A 19,975-nucleotide genomic window follows, 5' to 3' on the forward strand; every position below is an offset into this window, starting at 1 on the left:
ATTTAGTTTAAGCCAAGCTGCCAGTCTACATTCCACCAGAAGGTCTTAAACATTTAATCATGTTAGTAACACCTCCTATAGTTGCAACTCTAAAGCCTCTGTCTCTGACTCTGTTTACCCCGTGCTCTTTTCTCTTCCTGTAATTACATTCTTCCACATAGCTCACTTACCTCCATGCCCTACTCTGTCTGCAATGATGATGTCTGCAGATACAAAAGGCAAAGTCAAAGTCAGCCTTATTGTCTACTCTTCCCGTGTGCAAGACATACAAAGGAATCGAAATGATGTTTCTCGCTATCCCACGGTGAGACAAGACAAGACATTTCTGACATTAAAAGATGTCGGTACCTCTTTTTATGTTACATAATCATCAGAAGCAACAGCTTAAATGAAAGCACATAAGATCAATGCTTGCTCTTCTTAAATGGTTTCTCAGGGAGATCAGTCTGATTGACAAGACAGTACAAAGGTCAACCTCAAAAGAAATCAGTCAGCGCCTGTGCACCACTTAGGACTTCTTAAAGTGTGACACATTTACTAGACCTGAACACTGATTTGTTGGCTTCAGAATCCAGTTGTTCTTGTCAGGCCAGTTGTGGAGGGCAGGGGCGCAGGTGAAAGGGAGAGAGGGAGGGATCCATTTAGGTAAAGAGAAGGAGGAGGAGAAAGCTAACAGAAACCAAAGATGTCTGTGTGATACGGAATGGATTCAAACAAGCCCAGGTAAAGTATTTATTTAACCTATTATAACGTATATATCTGCCAGTTGTAGATGATACAGGAGTACGGTATTAAAGGAACCTTTTGGGTAAATTACAGTTCGTCCATTTAATGTTAAAGCCTCTGGATTTATGGATTGTTCTGTGACATTTCATATGTTGCTGTTGTGCAGGCCACCGAACTACCTATAACTCTACTATTAATGTCCATTTATCAATCTGTAAGTGAACCAAAGTGTTAAAAATCAAATGTAATTGTATCTCAGACGTCTTAAGTTTGTTGCTGTGGGATGAAAGTGTTTGTGTCAAACCTTTGAAGCTTGACAACATGGCACGAATAGATAAGTGCGGTGTTCCTGACTTCGGCGTGCTAGCTTGTGTGATTAGGATAATTGATTATATGATAATATGATTATGAATGACAGCTGGCAATCTCACGCTGCACTTGCTTCTTAGTCCTGCTGAGTGACATTTCTTGAATGGCTGCAGTGGTGAATAGTGAGGAATTTAACTCAGAAACACTACACATTCTCCGCTGTAAGCTAAAAATGTAAGTTGGAATGTTGAGTTTGTGGGAACGACTGTCAAAGTCCTGGAGCTACACTATGTGCTGCACGGTGTCGTCAGAGCTGTAGCAATGGGAAACTATCAGAGGCCAGAAAAATCAGCATCACTGACAGTAGTGCAGCATTTAGGACTCGTGCCGTGGGCATGATGAATGCTGAGGGGGCACGAGCCTTTTTGTTTGTAATATGATGAAAATGCAACAATACAGCTGAAACTGAATCTGGAATTTTTCGCATGGCTTACTTATATCTTTGCTTATATTTCTTTAAGATGAAATTTCCTTTTGCATTATTTTTGTTGTGTGTTTTTTACCATCCTGCTTGACATGCTTGCACACAGTGTACATCAGTAAGGGGATGTATTGAAAATCCTCATTTGAACATCCTTTTTTTTCAATAAGAGGAAATGATTACCCAAAAAAATATGTAACTGGACAGAACTGGTTGGGCAGTCAGATAATCAACAACCTGACCTGGTGCTTATCACAGAATTTATTTAGTGATGGTGATGGCATTTATGGTATGATGCGATTCACATAAAATTAAAATAAAACCAGAGGAAGGTGTATAGCTGAACTGTAGACTGTCAGTAGATGTATGTTACCTGTGAAATGTACACAATGTCACTCCCCCTGCCTTCCCCTCTTGTCAAGACTTTTCTTAGAACAAACAGTTCACCTCGTTGCCTTCACACACCCTGTTTTGGCAATGAGTAACCCCATGTGTTTATCTCAGCCTTTCCTCAAAGGCACTGCAGGCAGCCAGTGGTGGTGGAAATGAATCACAGATGGAAGAAGGCTCAGGGCTGCGGCAGGACAATGTGGACGGTGAACTCAGAGAGACGGATGTTGTTGATGGGACATCAACTGCAGAGATAAACCATCACCAGAGGGGGTCAGCAGACAAAAACAAGTTCAACACACTGGGCTACCAGGCAAGTGACAAAGAACAGGAACTACACTTTGATCACGTGCATTTGATTTAAAAAAACAAAATAGTTTTTAAGGGAAGCTATTTTATGTTCTACCATTAGATTCATTCCTGCACTCATTCACCTTCTACCACTTAGAATAGAATAGACTATTTAAATAATGCTAAAATCTGATGGAAAACATGATGCATTTTTTCCCCACTAAGTGAGTTGTATTTTCGAATGAAATTGAAAATATAATCTGCCATTCCATCACCATGTTATGTTTCAACCTGTTTTAACGTTTTTGACGTCAATGTCAGTCTGTTAGGGTCTGTTATTAAGTAATTTCTCCACTTGTGGCTCTTCCCTGAAGCTCAGCTGTTGCCAAAGGTCACCATGGAAAATAAAATGTTCCTTACACATTTATGCACCACAATAATACCAATCATAATATGAAATGGTGAAATTGAGCATTTCATATAAAAAGTATTATATCGTTTTGCTATATGAATGTATATCATACATCATGATATCATGTGTTATGATGTCATCAAAACATTTTCTAATCTTCACTTATTTCATGAACACTTGCTGATATAATGTTTGAATTCCAGAGGCGGACCAAGCAGAAGGTTGTGACTGACTTTGCAACACTGAATAAAGGAACATCATCAGGAGTCAAACCCAGAGCAGCACTGAGGCAGGTCCTGTTCAGCCAGGGAGTGTCTGACAAGAACCCACCGTCTGAGGTATTGTGTTGTCTCCTGCTCATCACAATGTGCTGACATGCGTCGAAACAAATACAGACTTGCTCCAAGCATGTCTGCCCACACAAACAACTAAAACAACCACAGCGATATTTGTTCTGCTCAGCTGGCATACCCTGCACTGTGATCTAACAAGCAACCACAAGTATTCATAACACTGAGGATCATTTCAAAGCAGTCACTAATTCATTGTTACACCAGATTTTCCTCCTTTTCTTGCCCAGTGTCTTGATGTGCCTGTCTTTCTGTCTCGTTCCAACCCGTCAGGAGCGAGGTCAGTTGGATGTGTTGAAGCAGGATCTGCAGGCCTTCGCTGTGCCAGTCAGTCTGAAGTGGAGATGGAGGGAGGACAGAGGGGGGACAACACTCGAGAAAAACTGGACAGATATAGTGCAATCTCATTCAGTATGGGCCCTTTCTTTTTATGAACAAATTCCCCTGAGAGCCTAAATCCAGCATTTTACAGCACATTTATCCAACTAACAAACATTGCCTTTGTAGCTACGGTCTGGTAAAGTGCATTCCTTTGTGCCATTGGCATCCAGTGGAGCTTGCACTTTCACAAACACATGGATAAGACATGCGACTGCTCTGGGAGATTATTTCAATTCATCAAAATGAACATGGGCCCCGTGTTTGTTTTTCATTCTGCTTCTTTAGATACCTACTATAGAGAGCAAAAGTGTACATTCAATTGCTGCTCGTAAGGATTTGTGGCTTTAAGGAATGGAAATGAAAGTCACTGACAAACTCAGGAAATCTGAGAAAATTGTGCCACATCCTTTAAATGCATCTCCTTCTCTTGATAAATGGCATGTAGATTTAACTTTTTTTTTTTTTTTTTTTTTTTACATGCATTTCTAATAGTTTCTAATAGTCTCGTTTCCTCCCTCTTTGCCCATTCTTTCTCTCTTGACATTTCCACGGTCAGACTATGGCCAAGATGCAGAGGCACCAGCAGGAGGCACTGTGGGAGTTTGTCCACACTGAACTCACCTACATCAACAAGCTAATTATCATTAAGGATGTAAGAAGTCACTCTGTACCTGCCAGATTTATTTGATGCATGTCAGTGCTGAGGAATGACTTTCCACAAGATGTTTTAACAAACTCGTGTTTACTTTTCGCAGTTGGTTATTGCAGCTCTTGTCAACCTGCACCAACACGGATTTCTCCTGGAGGTCAGTCTGCACATGTAGCCTCATCTGCGCCGGAAACATATAAATATGCATGACAACAGACTTTATATTTACAGCAGGCCTTTTTTTTTTTCCACTGCCCTGCGCACCACTGACACCCATTAACTGACATAAGAAGAGCATCCGCTGATGCAGAAAACAACTTGCATGTACAAACGGAAAATGCAGCACAACACATTTCCACTGAGAAGATGGAAAATACCACAATTAAGAGGACCTTAATTTTAACACCACAATTTTTTATTTTGCTTTTCCTAACCACTGTAGGTGACCCCCGAGCTACTGTTTTCCAACCTCCATTCCATCCTCAGTGCACACCAGCTGTTCTGGCAAGAAGTTATCTATCCCATGTTAGAGGAAGTCCGGAGCACAGGAAAGCCCTTTGACCCCATGAGGTTAGAGGCTGGCTGCCTGCAGGTAGGAGTTCAGTGTCAGCAAGATATGTTGCTCATGCGTTCACGAGTGTTTCTGCCTATCAGCAAAGGAAAGCCATACACCCTTACCCTGCTTCTTTAAGTAAAAAACAAATAAGCACCCAATCACTTGCACCATAGGCTACTCACACATTCATAGTGAAGTTCAAACTGCAAGTTACCATCTGAAACAGTAAAATGCAGTTTATAAGATAATGCATTAGTAATGAAATCAGCAATATAATCATTAATAATAAAATAATGACGGGGTCATTCTGCTACATGATAAGGACATTATTCATATATTATGCACATTTTGGTGGTTAAACTGGTTAGCCAACATTCAAAACCGATTTTCATGTGTAAAATTGCACAGGCAGAATTGTCACATTGTAATTGTATTATTATTATTTTTTTTTGTCCTCAGTTCCATGAGCGATTCTCTTGTTATCAGCACTACTGCTGGGAGGAGGAAAACAATCTTGAGTTCACACGCAGGCAGATGGAGAGCAACCCACACTTCCTCACTTATGTACAGGTAGGTCTATATGCGCTACATGCAACATCACAAACAGTTTTATGTGAGGACCAAAGTTCCCAAAGATGTAGTGACCTGATTACTCCAATACTTCAATAGAATTAATTGCAATGACTACGTCTCCTGTTATTAATGCTGGCTCTGCATGGCTTTAATGTTTTCATAAAATTGTGGGCGAATTGTAATTGACACTTCCTGACAGGCAACCACTTGTCACACCAACATCTTCTCGAGATGATTCAGCTGTAGCAGTCGTTTGAAGGATTTCTAGTTCGATAAACTGAGAGTATGACATTTATGGGAAAAGTGAGTGCAAAGCAAGCAGCCCTGTCCTGCAGCACTTACTCTGCAAAGCCTGATAAAGCAAACATACCATAACTAACATGGTAAAATGTAAAATAATTTTCATTTACGGTATAAACGTAGCAAACTTTAATATGTCCCGAACCAGGTACCACCTCAGCCTATACTTTTTCAATTGTGTCATACCCTTACAGTCAACCTGAGTGGGAGGTGTTTTGCTTTTGCTTTAGTGTTGAACAGTTTTTGCCAGGAAATGGCACACAGTGGGTGTTAAATGGTGGTCCAAAAACATCTCACCTAATCCCTGTGCGTGTTTTTGTTTTGGTTCATAAAGTTGCGTTCGTCAGTGCTTTAGAGAATGAGTCCTCCGCCAACCCTCCTGTGCACTGGAGGTTAAAAATACAGCATAAAAATCTTCTGTTAAGCCTCAAGACGTACATTTCTCTCTAATACAGGATCTTGTTTCACACTACCTTTTAAATTTATTGTGTATGATTTCATTGTCATTTATTTATTGGCTATGTATTATTAAGTTCTATACTTTTACCAAACATTTCACCTGAAAAGCTCCAAGTTAATGCTATGCTCTTGTGTTTTTGTGTCCAGTGGGTTGAGTCTCACCCTCAGTGTGAGCGGATGCGGCTTGGGGACATGCAGGCCAAACCCCATCAGAGGATCACAAAGTACCCCCTGCTGCTCAAAGCTGTGCTAAAAACCACCCAGGACATTCATGTACAGCACAAACTCAGAGGCATGGTGAGGATCATTAAATCTGTTTGTCCACTCCAGAACAGAAAAGCTCACACTGACACACTGGCACGTTCATTCTTTCTCTGCAGTTGTCAAGTGCTAATAGTTTCTTGGAGAGTATCAATGACTACCTGAAACTGAGGGATGAGGAACTCGCTCTCTCCATCTCTGCTCAAAGGGTCGAAGGATATGAAGTAGAAGGAATAAATGATGAAATTGACAAGGTAATATTCTTCTTTGAAAAACCTTTGGAGAGACCTTTCTAGATTCAGACATTTTAATGTGTGGGCTTGTATTCTGAACCTCCTGTTTCCAGTCATAAAGAAAAATTCAGCAGAGGCGGAGGAGTCAATAAGCCTTTGAGTTTGTTTCGCAGAAAACATTTTGATATGTGACAGTCAGAAATTGATCCAGCTAGGCTGATTGCTGCCTGATGGCAACATTGAACTGCCATGTTAATGCTGCTAGAAACAACAATGCATTTGCTATTATGACAAATAAAAAGGCCTTCGAAGACGCACATTTATGTATAAAATGTATCATGCAATGTATTAAAAAATGCATAAAAATGGCATTCATGCGATTTTAGTTCAGATATTCAGATATTAGAGTCCAGATATCAAACTATAGTGATATAGTGATACTGAACAATAGAAGATTCTGCCAAATATGTAATACCACTGCGGACTACTCATGATGGATTTCCTTACCAGCATGTCCGAGAGATCTGCCAGTTCAACCTAACCTGTCCCGTTAGAGGAGTGGGTCCTGAAGTTGTTCGAAAGCTGCTGCTGGAAGAGAACTTGAAGATTCGAGACAGAAAGGACAGCAAAGTGAGCAGAGGCCACGTTAATGTATATTTAAATGTATTTCCGTAAAATACTCTCTTCATCATTCTTTTTCATGCTTCCTTGCACATGGTGTGATGCAGCTGGACGTGGTGGCTCTCCTTTTCTCAGATGTGCTTCTAATGACCAAGGTGCAGAAGAAAGGAGAGCGGCTGAAGGTGGTTCGACCTCCTTTGGCCCTCGACAAAACATCTTGCATAGCACTGAAAGATGGCTGTGAGTAGAATTTTCTTACAGGCAGTACAGTTGAATATTATAGCTCCCATCATCATTCCTCTTCTTTTTTCAGGTGCCTTTGTTCTCGTGGAGGTAGGTGAACTTCAGAGTCCTGTGAATGTCTACATTTTTGCAGCCAGCACCTCAGAGAGATGCTCCACGTGGGTTTCCACCATCAACCAGGCAAAGGTGAAAACTGATTTATCTGTCCAAGACCGTACGAAGGATTCTGTCCTAATGTAGGTTTACATTCCCTGGTATTGTGGTTGATGGTCGGCCCTTTGGTCGGCCCTTTGGTCGGCCCTTTGGTCGGCCCTTTGGTCCAGAACTTTGACCTGATGACTTTTGTGATGTTCTGTGTTTTGACATACTAAAATAAATTGGTGAACATGTATATATGATGCAGATTTAACATCTGCATGGCAACATCTTTATGTTTATGTCAGTATGTGCATGTTAGCATACTGACATTAGCATTTAACTCAAAAAAGTATTTTAACTACACACAGCCTCGCAGAAGTGTGAGCATAGCTTTAGGGTTAGTTGACTTTACTCCATTAGACTGTATGTATCTGTGAAATGATTACGACAAGTAACTCAGTTGAATCTTTTTTTCTATGTTACTTTCTCAGGAAACACTGGCAAACCTGAGAAAGTCAGAGAGTGACAGACAACTTGAAAGCTGGAGAATCCAGTTTGAGACCAGAACTATCAATAAAGCCAAGAGGGGTTATATGGTGACAGAAAAACAACCACAAGCCGAAAGAGAAACATTTGTTCGTCAGCTCACTGAGAAATTTGCTAACCTGCAGTCAATGAATGGGATGTTGGAATCTAAAGACGCAGGAGACTATCAACCTGGAGATTATGTGGCCAGTAACAATTCTGGATTACTGTTTTTGCCCTCCCAGATCAGCAAAACTAATCATACATCAGGGCATAAGAGCTTTACTGGTCTGAAACAACTAGTTGAAAGACATGAATTGATAAAAATGGGAGTGAGACAAGATCAGGATGGAAACCAAACAAAGGAAGAAAAAAAAAAGATGACCATTGCCCCTAGAGCACAATCTGCCCCTAATCTGGATCTTCTCATTCCAAGTACTGCTGAAGATCCAACGCAGTGCAAAACAGCTGTACCAAACAGTCTTTCAATACTTGGACTCCCAGCTGTCGACTACCCTACAGACGAAGAAAGCACTTTGCAACTTCCTCACCAACAGATAATGTCCAGGGAGCGGTCGGAGTTTCAAACACTTCCAGGAGAGGGAGGACTTTTAACAAGTGGAGGTTCCCCGTCTGTGAACCACAATATCCAAGGAAATCCCAGCTATAGCCAGTCAGAAAGCAGGGACACGTCTCCAGAGGCTTGGGGGTTACTAAAAGATTTGAAGTCACCCGGATTACGAAGGAGGAGGCCAGGCAGCCTTAATCAGAGCTCCTCCACTCAGGCGTCCAGGGAGTTCTTCCAGGGCTCAGGAGACACTCAGGCCACTTCAAATAACTCTTGCTCCAACTCTGACTTAGACTGCAACTCAAACTACAAGAGAAACTCACTTCCCTGCAACCGTAGCTCACGTTCACACAGGGTTCTTAAGCTGGGCTCCCTGAAGCCGAACCAAAGCATGTTCTGGTACATGAATGATAGAGACTCTTCAGATCCTCAAACATTGTCTGAGTCTGAATTGCCTGATCTGCATTTTCATAACAAGAAAACCAAAAGGAGCGCCTCCATTCCTAACGTCATAACTGAAAGAGAAAATGGACTAGAGTACGCTTTCCCACAAGAGCGTGATACAGCTTTTGGCATCTCAGAACATTATCTTAACAGACAAGGCTCACCTCTGGAAGGCTTTCTGAAAAGAGCCAAAGGAAGAGTGAGGGAGCGAGCGATGGATGGAAAGAGTGATGCATTAAACAGACGGCAAAATGTGAAAATGGCCAATTTTTACAGATCCCCTTCACCTTCCCCCTCATTTTCCACCACACCTTCAACGTTGACCAGTGATGGACACAGAGACACTGACTGGGAGGAGGAGGTGAAACTAATGAGGCACAGAGCCCTCACAGTGAGTCAAGGTTGGAAAGAGCAGCTGGTAGACGGAGATGAAGATGATAATAGGAGCAGGTTAGTAGAATTAATGTTAATTGTGCGAGTAATTGCCATTTTGCTTTGGAAATGTAAGAATTTGATGGTCTTTTTAAATCAGTGGATTAAGGTTCAGTTGGGAAATAAATTAAAAAATAACGCACCCTTAAATTCAAGACCTTTTTCTGCCTCTTGTTGGAAACAAGTTAGACTGAAATACATGTATAACACAAGGGAAGTCACTGGAACAAAAATTTATATTTCCACATTACTAAGATCAAAAAATACATCGAAATCTAAAAAAAAATGACGATATCAAACAGCATTCATTTTTTAATTGAAGCATCGCTGCAGAGTGGCACATTATTTTATTTCTCCTGTATAATTATGACTTCAGTAGTCTCAGTGTTTGTGCCTCAGGACAGGGGCAGTTCTGGATTATCAGGCCTTATGTAGAGCTAGAAAGGGCCTCAAATCGACAATTTTATGGGTGGCTGCTCTGGTTCCTTCCTGCATTTACACTGGAACATATAATGTGCAAATTTTACAGTAGTGACGACTATTCATGCTCCTACCATTACAGCAGATTTTCCACTTTGTCGTTGTCGTTTACAATGTCTTTCTCTTAAAATCATAGTCAGCAGGTTCTCTTAATATGTTGTCCAGTGTTGGTTAAATATATCTGTATTCTCCTGAACTGGGAAATTTATTTTCAAGTCAAATCTGTAGTACTGAAATGAGTTTTTAGTGCGCATTATGTACCCGGTAAGGGCCACACTGTTGAGAATGGAAACACAAACATTGTGTCATGTGTTTTTCTTGTTTCTAACTGCAACATTATATTTGCAAATCTTCACAGTGAGTGTATTTTCTTTCTTAATCAAACATTCCCAAAAATGTTTTAAAATTTGATTTGAGGTCCTTTAACTGCTTCTCATCTTCGTCTAGCTCATCAGGGTGTTTTATAAATAGTTTTTGTTGATTAAAGGTTCTCAATCTATGATTGTATATTTTTAAACAACATGTATGATGTCGTTAGTTACTTTACAAATATGCAAGTATTCTGTTTTTTTTCTATTTCATTAGCACAATGAAAACACCTCTTTAATAACATTTAGTTAACACAATAGTCCAACATATTAAAGGAATGAAGATTGCTATCCCTCTCGTACATACAGAGCCAACTCTGTATGTATGGGGTAGTTATATTATTCAGCAATGGAGAGACTTTGAAAACAGTACATTTTAAAGAATAATCAGTTTTTACTTTTCTCTCTTTCTCCAGTCTTGTTTGTACAGATGGTGTAAATGTGGACTGGCCAGGCTGGTGCTTTGATGATGAAGAAGTTATGAACAGTTTACATTCTGGAGCTAAAGGGCCTCTGGGGAGCATCAGCCGATCTCTGGCTTCATCAAATGTTCAGGAATTTTCTGAGCAAGAAGACGGCGAGTGTAGCCAGGTGTAGTCCTGAATTTGCACTGAACACTCAAGTGATCTAAAGCTAGACGGCCAATCAGCCATTTGAATTTCAGGATTGAATTTCAGGGGGACATTATGAGAAGAACAGAACACAGGTGAATCTCTGAGTCTGTAATTAATGCAGAATAATGTAATATTTTCTAGAATGGCGCATACATACATTGTTTTGTGAAATGTAGCGAAACATTTTTTTATAGGTATTTAAGTTATAGAAACAATTATTTTACTCTCTCATTTGAGAACGTCATATTGTTTTTAATGTAAAAAACAAAAGCAGATTTATTTCTATTAAATGCACTTTATTTGGAAAATTGCAAATATGTATCATATGTTCAGAAAATCTCTACATAAAACAACTAAAAACATTTACAGCTGAAACATGTTAATACGCAACATTTCAAATACATTTTTATAAAAATGACAAGCGTGCTGCTACAGTGTCTGCTCTGAAAGTATTTACAAAAGTCTGTGCAAACAAAAGTCTCCCAACACATCGAAGGCATTAGTTTAATTTTTGGTGTTTTTTCTGTTATGCTTGAGCTTCAGTATGTCTTTACTTTCTCATTCGGTTTTTCTCTCTCTCCTCCCGCTCATTAGAGATGTTATGAACAATTGTCTCCAGTGCAGGATACTGGAAGATCCTTTTCCTCTGTGGAGTGGAAATAAAAGAGATGCAAATTTATTAAAACAAGCAGCATGAATTATGATGCACTTTAATTAAATCTTGTAGGTATTTTTTTCAGCAAGATTTTCTGTGTTGAAAAATCAGTTAATATGAAAGTGGATTTGTATCCAAAAGGCAAAGTATTTCCTGGAATTAAGTGATGATTAAGTGATGATCAGTAAAAAATGTAATATGAGTTAAATTGGTTTTTGGATATTTACCCTTTGGTGATTCTTGTACATCTGAGCCAGAATCAGCAGCAGAACAACGAGGAGAAAGCTGAGGCCGACGATCATGCCGGTGTTCTGGGAATTAGCTGTCAATTTTTGTCCACTCAGGCCGCCTGCAGGGACAAACACCAGAAAAAAGGTGTTTAAAAACAGTTTTATCATATTATTCCATAAATAGAACAAGTTGAGAAAACTTACCCATCAGTTGAACGTGATACGTTACGTTTCCCAAAACGCCTTCTTTGCCGGAGAACCGACAGACCCATTCGCCCCACGTCTCCTCTGACACCTGGCTGATCGTCAAGGTCTTCCCCTGCTGGACCGATTCAGCTGACCAAGTGCCATTGATGTCATAGGACACATGAATCCACTCATATCCCGTGACCTCGCTCGTGTCGGACAGCTGACAGGTCAGATTTATGGAGCCTCTTTTCTTTGGTGAGACTTTGCTTTCAACTAAGAGGAAGAGAGACAATAAAAATTATAATAGCTGGCAAAAATCTGAAGAGGTACTGTGGATTTTTACTCAAACCTTAGTTGAATCCACATAATCTTACTTTGGGCAACGACGAGGTGGATTTCTCGAGTCAGCCTCTGTCCTCGTATGGTCCCCAAGCATCTGTATGTGCCTTTGTCTTCCAAGCCAACCTCTCCCACCCTGGCAGACTTATCCTCAGGTGGCTGGGAGGACTGTGGGATGGGAGAGAAAGAGGGAGGAAGGCCGCCAGAAACGGTTCCTAGTTTCTGCCAGGATGATGCAGATGGGATTAAGCCAGGGGAGAAGACACAAGGAAGTGTCACTGCAGATCCCACTGCTGCATACACCTTGGTGCTGTCGTTGGGTGGTTGGATGATTCCTTTGAGGGACATTAAGAAAAGACAGGTTAAAAACATCTGGCATGAAAAGTTATGATGTAACAGCACAGTTTCTTGCAATATGTGATTCCTGAAGGCATTTTCTCTTCAGCATCTCACCTCTGACAGACAGAGCTGCTGAAGCTCGTCCCTGTTTGCCGTTGTAGCCCACAACACAGGTCCAGTTTCCAATCACCTCTTCTGTTGCCTTTATCCTCAAAGTTCGCGCAGAGGGGTCTCTGCGTGAGGTGATTCCAGCCACAAATGGACTGTTGTTCAGCATCCAGTGCACAGATGCACCATTAGGCCAATGAGTCACACCGCAGTGGATTGAAACATCCATCATTAAAATGGGAACCACTGGAGAGATGGACACTGAGGGACACAGACCAGAATGAGATTAATGACAAGAGAAATGAATCAATCAGTACATTTCTGTGAAGAATACACTTCCTATTTTCGGTGAATGTTTTTATTTATCATTCTCTCAACATATACTGAATAGAATAATTAAACATCTTCACTAAATGCTGGTCGCAAAATGTTCAATTTTGGTAGTTTCTCTAATAGTTGAATCTCAATTGATTTAACAAATTTATGAAGGGGTTCCAGTGTAACTATCAAGATGCATAACATCTAGGGATGGTTGTCAACAAGTTTATTACCTGTAATGACTCTGAGCCTTGTCACTCTTTCGATGGTCTGGTGTTCAAAATCCAAGATGCAGGTGTAAACCCCCCCATCCTCATTCCTCACATTGTCAATATGCAGGTTGTAGTCGCCTCTTTCATACTGGGGATGGGGGCACTGCACGCGCTTGCTCTCGCTCTCCCTAGATTCCACATACACCAGACCGCTCCTTTGCATCCTCCAGACAGTGCTGTGATAGGAAGGGTCACAAAAATCCATCACTCTCAAATGGATAACCATTTTTGTTTTGCATCGTGGCCTGCGACAGACGACAGGAAAAACGATACAGACAAGTAAAGGGTTAAAGGAAATCCTCCCTCACCCTTTGTTGGCTTTCCTCCAAACGATGCTTGGTTGAACAGAAGCTTTGGACTCATAGTTACAAGACAGAACAGCGTGAGAACCTGCTTCAGCAAAAACCTCAGTTACCTCACATTGAGCTCCTGTGGAAGAAACATGAAATTATTACAGAAAGTTTGAAAAAGAAAAACTACAACAGTTTGCGGATGTTTTGTTACAAGTTTCTGTTGAATAAAATCATACCTGTCATAAGAAAGATAAGCATCCCAAAGGTGAGACACTTCAACATAATCATCTTGATTTTCAAATTAACCCACAAGTTTTCCGGAAATCTCTTTTTGACTGTGCTTGACTTTCTGTGCCTGCCTTATACTCTGATGTGTTGTTCTGAGTCGGTCCGATGAGGTATATATATGAGCCCGTGGGTGCTGATGGGGGTGGAACATTGGGTAGTTCCTCTGCTGATCATGTGACTTCAGCTAGAAGTTGAGCTTTGATGTGGTCTGACTTTTGTCAGTCGGGAAACTGTAAGACAGATGCAAACAGGGGGACCTACTTCCTCCCACGGATTCTCTCTATCTAACCCAACTACGTCAAATACACGCTGTAATAGCACCTAACATTATTTAACCGGTAAATCAAAGCATACACAAGCTGAAAGAGCACCACAAATTATGACATCTGTACAGCTTGTTGGAAGCTTGTTGTGCTGATAAAGATAAAGCTCCATCTCAATATGCTTTTGTGCTAAACAAACACTGTGTTACTTTAAAACTGATTCTCCATCCTCTGTAGTGAAATGTTGCTTGTTTACAATCATCTTCAGCGTCATTCACAAACATCTTCAGCGTCATTCACAAACATCTTCACTATCATTCACGGAAGCCTGCTGCTTTGAAACTGAGATTGTAAACCTGCAGCACTAAAAACCACTGTGTTTTTCCTCTGTCGCTGCCAGTCATTTGTGTTTACAAGCAGAAGTTAACGCACAGCTCCCAGCATCAGCGTCAACATCCTCAGCACCACCAGTATGAGAACTGGGCCATTGAGAGGCATGGCAGTTTGTTCTAATGGATATTCATGAAAGTGAATCATCATCTCCATTTTTGTGTGACTGTTTTTCCTTGTCGTCAATTGTAGCAGTTGAAACGGGCCCACGCTTCCAGTGAAGCATTTGCTTAACACAAGCGATTCGTTATTAATACGGTAACATTGATGGACGCCGAATGAGAAATGTCCTTTTGACGTACTTTGTCCTTTTACTGAGCCTTGAAACAGAATTACATTTTAATAGTACATTTTTATTTATTTTTTTTAGATTCTACAACGAAGTCCTGTTTCCACAGATCTAATTTTCTCAAAGAACCTGACTGAAAATCTTCACTCCTAACTAAATTTGTCATGAATATGTATATCGACATAGGCATGTAATATTGTGCTGCAAAATTTTGTGTGAGTTCTTGGTTTCTTTCAGGAACCTGATACAAATGTTTCTTTGCTGTGTGGGACAATTAAGGAGCTTTATAGGCTCATATCAAGTGATCCAGCCCAAAGCAGAAAGTAAGAAACTGAGCCTCCGCTTTGTCTTCTCGTGTTAAAATGTAACTACAAATCTGTACCCTAATCTGGTCTCACCAAATACGCTCTGGTGAATGAGCTCCTTTCAGGTGAAATAGATCGGCTGCTAAACTTCTGTTTTCTTTTCCTATTTAATCATTTAGTCAATTATTAAAAAAGACAAATTGTTGCTTTGGCAATTATTTGTTAATTTCTTGTAAATACATCGTTTTCAAGCTTGTCTTACACCTGCTGCTGCTCTTAAATGAACACAGCAACTGGCAGTTTACAACATGCTATAGAGACAAGTGCAAGAAAATATTTTCATATTAAGGTACATGAATATGATTCAGTATCATAGTAAACACAGTTGTGATCATATCAAATCATCTATCCATCCATCCATCCTGAGAAACTGCATAGACAAAGAGAAAGTGACACAGATGGATAAATACATCTGAGAGTGCGTGTGGGTGAAAGCTCAGAGTTGTTTTTCTGCAGCTTGTGGCGATTTTTTCCTTGGTAGACGCCACGTGACTGTTGGGTGAGTGATAGTAGAAGTTAAATCTTTTCATGTCCTCCACCCTTCCATCCACACATCCTCCTCACATCAAAAACACTTTCAACCTTCACATTCAAATTGATGTCACATTTGTTTTGCTTTGGTTTGGTCTTGTATCACCAAAAAAAAAAAAAAAAAAAAAAAAAAAAAACAAAACAGGATATGTTCAAATTGGTGTCAGTGACTCTCAGGGGGGCATTTGTGTATCAATCACAGTGGTCTTTCCAACAGCTGATGCTTAGTCACCACCACTGCATCTGAATATGAGCTGAAGGGACTGCAAAGGAACATGCCCCTCAGATGGAAACAATTGAGCATTCGGCATGAAAAATGCACATCATTATGTTAATAAGGGTGATCTTGGAAAATAATTGAATCACATTACTTCTGTAGAAATTCAGCAAGTGAGTAGTTTGTTCCTGTGGCAGATTCTCACTAAATAATTCGCATTTTGGTTAGTTTTCTGATTTAAAATCATCTCAAGCCCTCAATAAGTAATAAAAGACTTGACTTAGAAATAATGATGCACTAGATTTTCAATAACCGATTATATGACTGCGGGTTTTAGTAGGTGATGATACAATGTTCCACTGAGTTTTACTGGCAGAGGAAGTTGAACATAGATGAGAAAAATGCAGCTCTGCGGTGAAAATTTGAAAAATTTCTTATGTCAGCATTTTGTTCAGCGTAGAAGATGAGATGCGAGAGCTCAGCTGTGTGAATGTGAGATGTGATAAATAAGTGCACAATAATCATGTCTTCTAGAATATGCAAAGGCCTTGTGAGAAAAATACACCATCTTTTTTTTTTTATAACTTCAGGAGATATAAAGGGCTAAAACTAGAAAAAATCCTTTTAAGTCTTTCTTCTCTCATGCATTTATTCTGTGATTTTTTTGTTGACTGATCTGTATGACTTTTTTAAAGCCTATACACAGGGTTTTGTCGGTGTACAAGAACTTTGTTCAAATTATTGGTACAGACTCGTACAGCAGACTTACAGTCAGACACTCAACTTTTCTGTCAAAGTGGAATGGAATCTAATGTTTAATAATGAGTTGTCTGGTTTAAATTTCCACACTCGCTGATGTCTTCAATAGATTGTAATAAAGACACAGATTACATTTGCTGCATTTGTTTCAAAGAAAATGACAAAATATTCCATCCAGTTTATTACAACAGTAAAACTGAAAGTATCAGTTTGTCGGTATGTGTCTCTGTGTGTGCGTCTGTGAGTGTACGTGTGTGTGTGAAGGGGATCTCTGCTTAAGTTGAGAAATATCACATAAAAGTAACGATGGTGTTCTACTTTTTTTTTTTTTCATGTTTTTCAAAAGCTGATATTGAAGCTACAAGACCTAACCCATTAGCAATGAAGTCATCCTTTAAATACACTGTTACACTTGCATGTTTTTGTATGTTATCTTATAAGCTTGGAATATGTTAAAGCCAAATGTGAACCTATTTCTTGCCCTTCATGTCGAAGAGCTCTGCACAAGTTTTCCAATGCACTTGTACGTTTGTACCAAAGTAAATGGCAACAATAAAGTATTGAATCATTCATCGCACTGGATTGCACGGGGGCTGTCGGTTGTTTTAGCCAAAGCCCACTGATGTAAGTGTTATTGGAATATAATTGAATAACCTCTTCGTGTAAGCACCACAGCCTCATTGTCTAAATCGATCATTGGGTGGGTGGATCGTGCAGCTAGTTTATTGTGTACATGTCTAAATGTCTACCTGCTGAGTGTCCTCTGAGTTTGTCGCTCAGGTGTCTCTGCTTCCCTCTGGCGGGTTCAAACGCAACAGAAAAGCCCGACACCCATAAAAAAAGAACGATTGTGTTTGCGCTGTTCTAGTAACAGCGCGGTATCGGCGCGGTGCATTGTGGGATACAGAGTAAGATGGAGGCGGCCGCTGGCAGCATGTCGAAGATGTGATAACGTTTAGTTAGAAGTGTTACATTTTAATTACAGCTTCAGTGTATGCCCCGTCCGTGTGAAAGAAAAGGAGCTAGCTGGCGCAAAGTTTTTGGTTTGTGGTAAACAAAAAGGTAATGTTCATAATGATGGAGAGTGTTCATTGAGGCTAATGCTAATGCTAAGGGTCAATGATAAGTTAAACTAGCAAACATGAACCACCGTCAGTACGGGTGAAATAACGTGTTAGGTGAACTGGACTGTGCTGTTCACATCACTGTAGGAGACATGTCTGTCCTGGCGGGTTTGCTGAGGACCGGGTCGTCTCTCTGTCAGTCTGCCGGGACTCTGCTGCACACAGCCAGGACCTTTTCTACAGGTGAGCCTGATACCGAAGTCAAGCTTTAACCAGCGTGTTTCTCATGACACTGACGTCAGGTATGTGGGGTTAGTGCCAGTTTTGTCTTATTTAAACCTCTGTGAAAGATCACAGGATTAATTAGGAGTTGGTGGGGGAAAGAACAAGAAACGTCTTTTATTATGATTTATCATATTTCAAACTCATTTATTGAGCTAATTGTTATATTTTAATATTGAAATATGAAACCAAGGAAGCTGTGAAACGTGCAGTGAAATGGGGATAGAAAAATGAAGTAAAATGAACATAAGGAAATGCTCAGCTTGATGGATTTGGTATAATAGGAGAATAACAAATACTACAGTAAAGAACCAGAAAACACTTGTAATTTTTGTCTTCTTTTCAATAACATATATTGACATATAAGACTTAATGCTCACTTGAAATAATATGTTGCTTCTAGGTTCATGCTGCCAGATCAGGATGCATGCCATCCCGGAACTGAAGAAGGTGGACCGGTGGACAGAGAAGAGGAGTATGTTTGGAGTTTATGATAACATAGGCATATTAGGTAAGTGTCCTGCACCTCTTAGGGCTTTTCAGAGACTGTTTGAGTTGTGATATAAAACTTTTAGGATGCACCTTGAACTGTGGCTTCAACTATTTATAAACTTGATTTTACTCTAAAGAAAATCAAAGTCTTACGCTAGGTCATGCTTTTGATTCGACTGTTTTTTTGGGTTTTTTTTTTGTCTGCAGGAGATTTTAAAGCTCACCCCAAAGACCTCATTGTGGCCCCCTGCTGGTTGAAGGGTTTCAAAGGTAATGAACTCCAGCGTCTAATTCGCAAGAAGAGGATGGTGGGAGACAGAATGATGACTCTAGAAAAACACAACATGGAGAAGAGGATTAAGTTCCTTTACAGACGCTTCAACCGCACTGGCAAGCATCGCTAATATAAAGCAAACCACACCAACACATATATCGTAGCAGCCAATAAGAACTGTTGGATTCAAGTAGTGACATTTCATGCTATCAATCGGCTGTATATTGTCATTTTTCTAAATTATGTGCATACAACTCTCCTTCTAGCCAATGTTAACTTCTCGAGCTTTCATTAAAAAAAAAAAGATATTTTTGTGATGTTTTTTTTTTTTTTTTTTTTTTTTTTTATGAAAAATCTGTGCAAGGGTTTATGTTTAGGCTTGGTCTAAAATCAGTTTGACCATTTCTTTTGCTGCCTAGCTGAAAGAGTCCAGACATCCACACTGTGCATGATTATTTAAGTCTTTTCAAAAATATGCAAACCAATATGTTACAATAACAGCATCTGTTCTTCTGGGAAGATTTTCAACAAGACTGTAGATGCTGTCTGCAGAAGTTTGCTCCCAGTCAGCCTTCAGAGCACCAGTGAAGCCAGACACTGATGATGGGTGGTAAGGTCACAGTTCCAGTCGGTATTCATTCTGCAGGTCTTTGACCGGGCCGAGATTGTACTATTCCTCACCATCATTTTTAATTTCTTTCTCAGGTTTCATATGGGTAGTATTATTGACATGGAAAGAGTGATACTTATGTGTTATAACATATCTTGTCTCAAGGCATTTTACAATGTTAAATAAGATCATTAACAATTATTGACACTTAACATTTATCACAATGAGGAAGAATTTGATGAGGTCTTACATCCATAGGGAATTAAAGGCCTTTAGATGTCACAAATAATGCTTATTTTTGTGACTTTTACAAATCGGTTTCATTAGCAAGTTACAAAGTATCTTCTTTTGGCGTTATGACAACAAACATAAGAAAAAATGACAAACCCAAAAAGGCAGTACTGCATGTCTGGTAACTAAAAAAATCTATCTTTTTTTTTTTTTTGGTTATTAAAATATCGAATTAACATATTGCAGTTTTTTTGTGAAATAATAGAAGGGTTTGAGGGGCATCGATTCAAAAATTGTAAACTGGAGTATCGTGCTTCATTCTGAATGAACCTAGTGGGCCTGAAAAAGCCCTTACCAGAGATGTCCGCATACT

General features: G+C 39.9%; 3 protein-coding genes across 3 annotated transcripts; 2 read left to right on the plus strand and 1 right to left on the minus strand.

The window, feature by feature from the left end:
• Positions 1 to 658: 658 nt before the first annotated feature.
• On the plus strand, positions 659 to 11,611 carry plekhg6 (pleckstrin homology domain containing, family G (with RhoGef domain) member 6). Its single transcript, XM_029503930.1, has 15 exons — positions 659 to 723; positions 2,021 to 2,219; positions 2,813 to 2,947; positions 3,233 to 3,370; positions 3,897 to 3,992; positions 4,096 to 4,146; positions 4,432 to 4,581; positions 5,005 to 5,115; positions 6,025 to 6,174; positions 6,258 to 6,392; positions 6,882 to 7,001; positions 7,100 to 7,232; positions 7,306 to 7,421; positions 7,865 to 9,360; positions 10,607 to 11,611. Exons 1-15 carry the CDS (start codon positions 704 to 706, stop codon positions 10,785 to 10,787), a joined length of 3,231 nt encoding a protein of 1,076 aa, XP_029359790.1. The 5' UTR covers positions 659 to 703; the 3' UTR covers positions 10,788 to 11,611.
• Positions 10,876 to 13,924, minus strand: lag3 (lymphocyte activating 3). Its single transcript, XM_029504040.1, has 8 exons — positions 13,784 to 13,924; positions 13,563 to 13,683; positions 13,216 to 13,430; positions 12,671 to 12,925; positions 12,253 to 12,552; positions 11,894 to 12,151; positions 11,687 to 11,808; positions 10,876 to 11,450 (listed from the first exon to the last, which is right to left on the minus strand). Exons 1-8 carry the CDS (start codon positions 13,833 to 13,835, stop codon positions 11,355 to 11,357), a joined length of 1,419 nt encoding a protein of 472 aa, XP_029359900.1. The 5' UTR covers positions 13,836 to 13,924; the 3' UTR covers positions 10,876 to 11,354.
• Positions 13,925 to 17,551: 3,627 nt separating this feature from the next.
• Positions 17,552 to 19,067, plus strand: mrpl51 (mitochondrial ribosomal protein L51). The gene is made up of 4 exons (XM_029504142.1): positions 17,552 to 17,711; positions 17,861 to 17,956; positions 18,399 to 18,506; positions 18,695 to 19,067. Exons 2-4 carry the CDS (start codon positions 17,866 to 17,868, stop codon positions 18,889 to 18,891), a joined length of 396 nt encoding a protein of 131 aa, XP_029360002.1. The 5' UTR covers positions 17,552 to 17,711; positions 17,861 to 17,865; the 3' UTR covers positions 18,892 to 19,067.
• The last annotated feature ends 908 nt before the right edge of the window (positions 19,068 to 19,975 follow it).

The sequence above is a fragment of the Echeneis naucrates genome, chromosome 6 (assembly GCF_900963305.1).
Source record: "Echeneis naucrates chromosome 6, fEcheNa1.1, whole genome shotgun sequence".
In the NCBI taxonomy this organism is placed as follows: domain Eukaryota; kingdom Metazoa; phylum Chordata; class Actinopteri; order Carangiformes; family Echeneidae; genus Echeneis; species Echeneis naucrates.

Bases quoted from the DNA above. Each gene is read 5' to 3' on its own strand.
- plekhg6 (XM_029503930.1), top strand. From the start codon at position 704: ATGGATTCAAACAAGCCCAG. The intron at 4,582-5,004 runs GTAGGAGTTCAG...TTTTGTCCTCAG, and splicing joins TAGAGGCTGGCTGCCTGCAG to TTCCATGAGCGATTCTCTTG. The intron at 7,233-7,305 runs GTGAGTAGAATT...TTCTTTTTTCAG, and splicing joins CATAGCACTGAAAGATGGCT to GTGCCTTTGTTCTCGTGGAG.
- lag3 (XM_029504040.1), bottom strand. From the start codon at position 13,835: ATGATTATGTTGAAGTGTCTCACCTTTGGGATGCTTATCTTTCTTATG. The intron at 13,431-13,562 runs GTGAGGGAGGAT...TTCCTATCACAG, and splicing joins TGGAGGAAAGCCAACAAAGG to CACTGTCTGGAGGATGCAAA. The intron at 11,809-11,893 runs GTAAGTTTTCTC...TTGTCCCTGCAG, and splicing joins GTATCACGTTCAACTGATGG to GCGGCCTGAGTGGACAAAAA.
- mrpl51 (XM_029504142.1), top strand. From the start codon at position 17,866: ATGTCTGTCCTGGCGGGTTTGCTGAGGACCGGGTCGTCTCTCTGTCAG. The intron at 17,957-18,398 runs GTGAGCCTGATA...TGTTGCTTCTAG, and splicing joins AGCCAGGACCTTTTCTACAG to GTTCATGCTGCCAGATCAGG. The intron at 18,507-18,694 runs GTAAGTGTCCTG...TTTTGTCTGCAG, and splicing joins TGATAACATAGGCATATTAG to GAGATTTTAAAGCTCACCCC.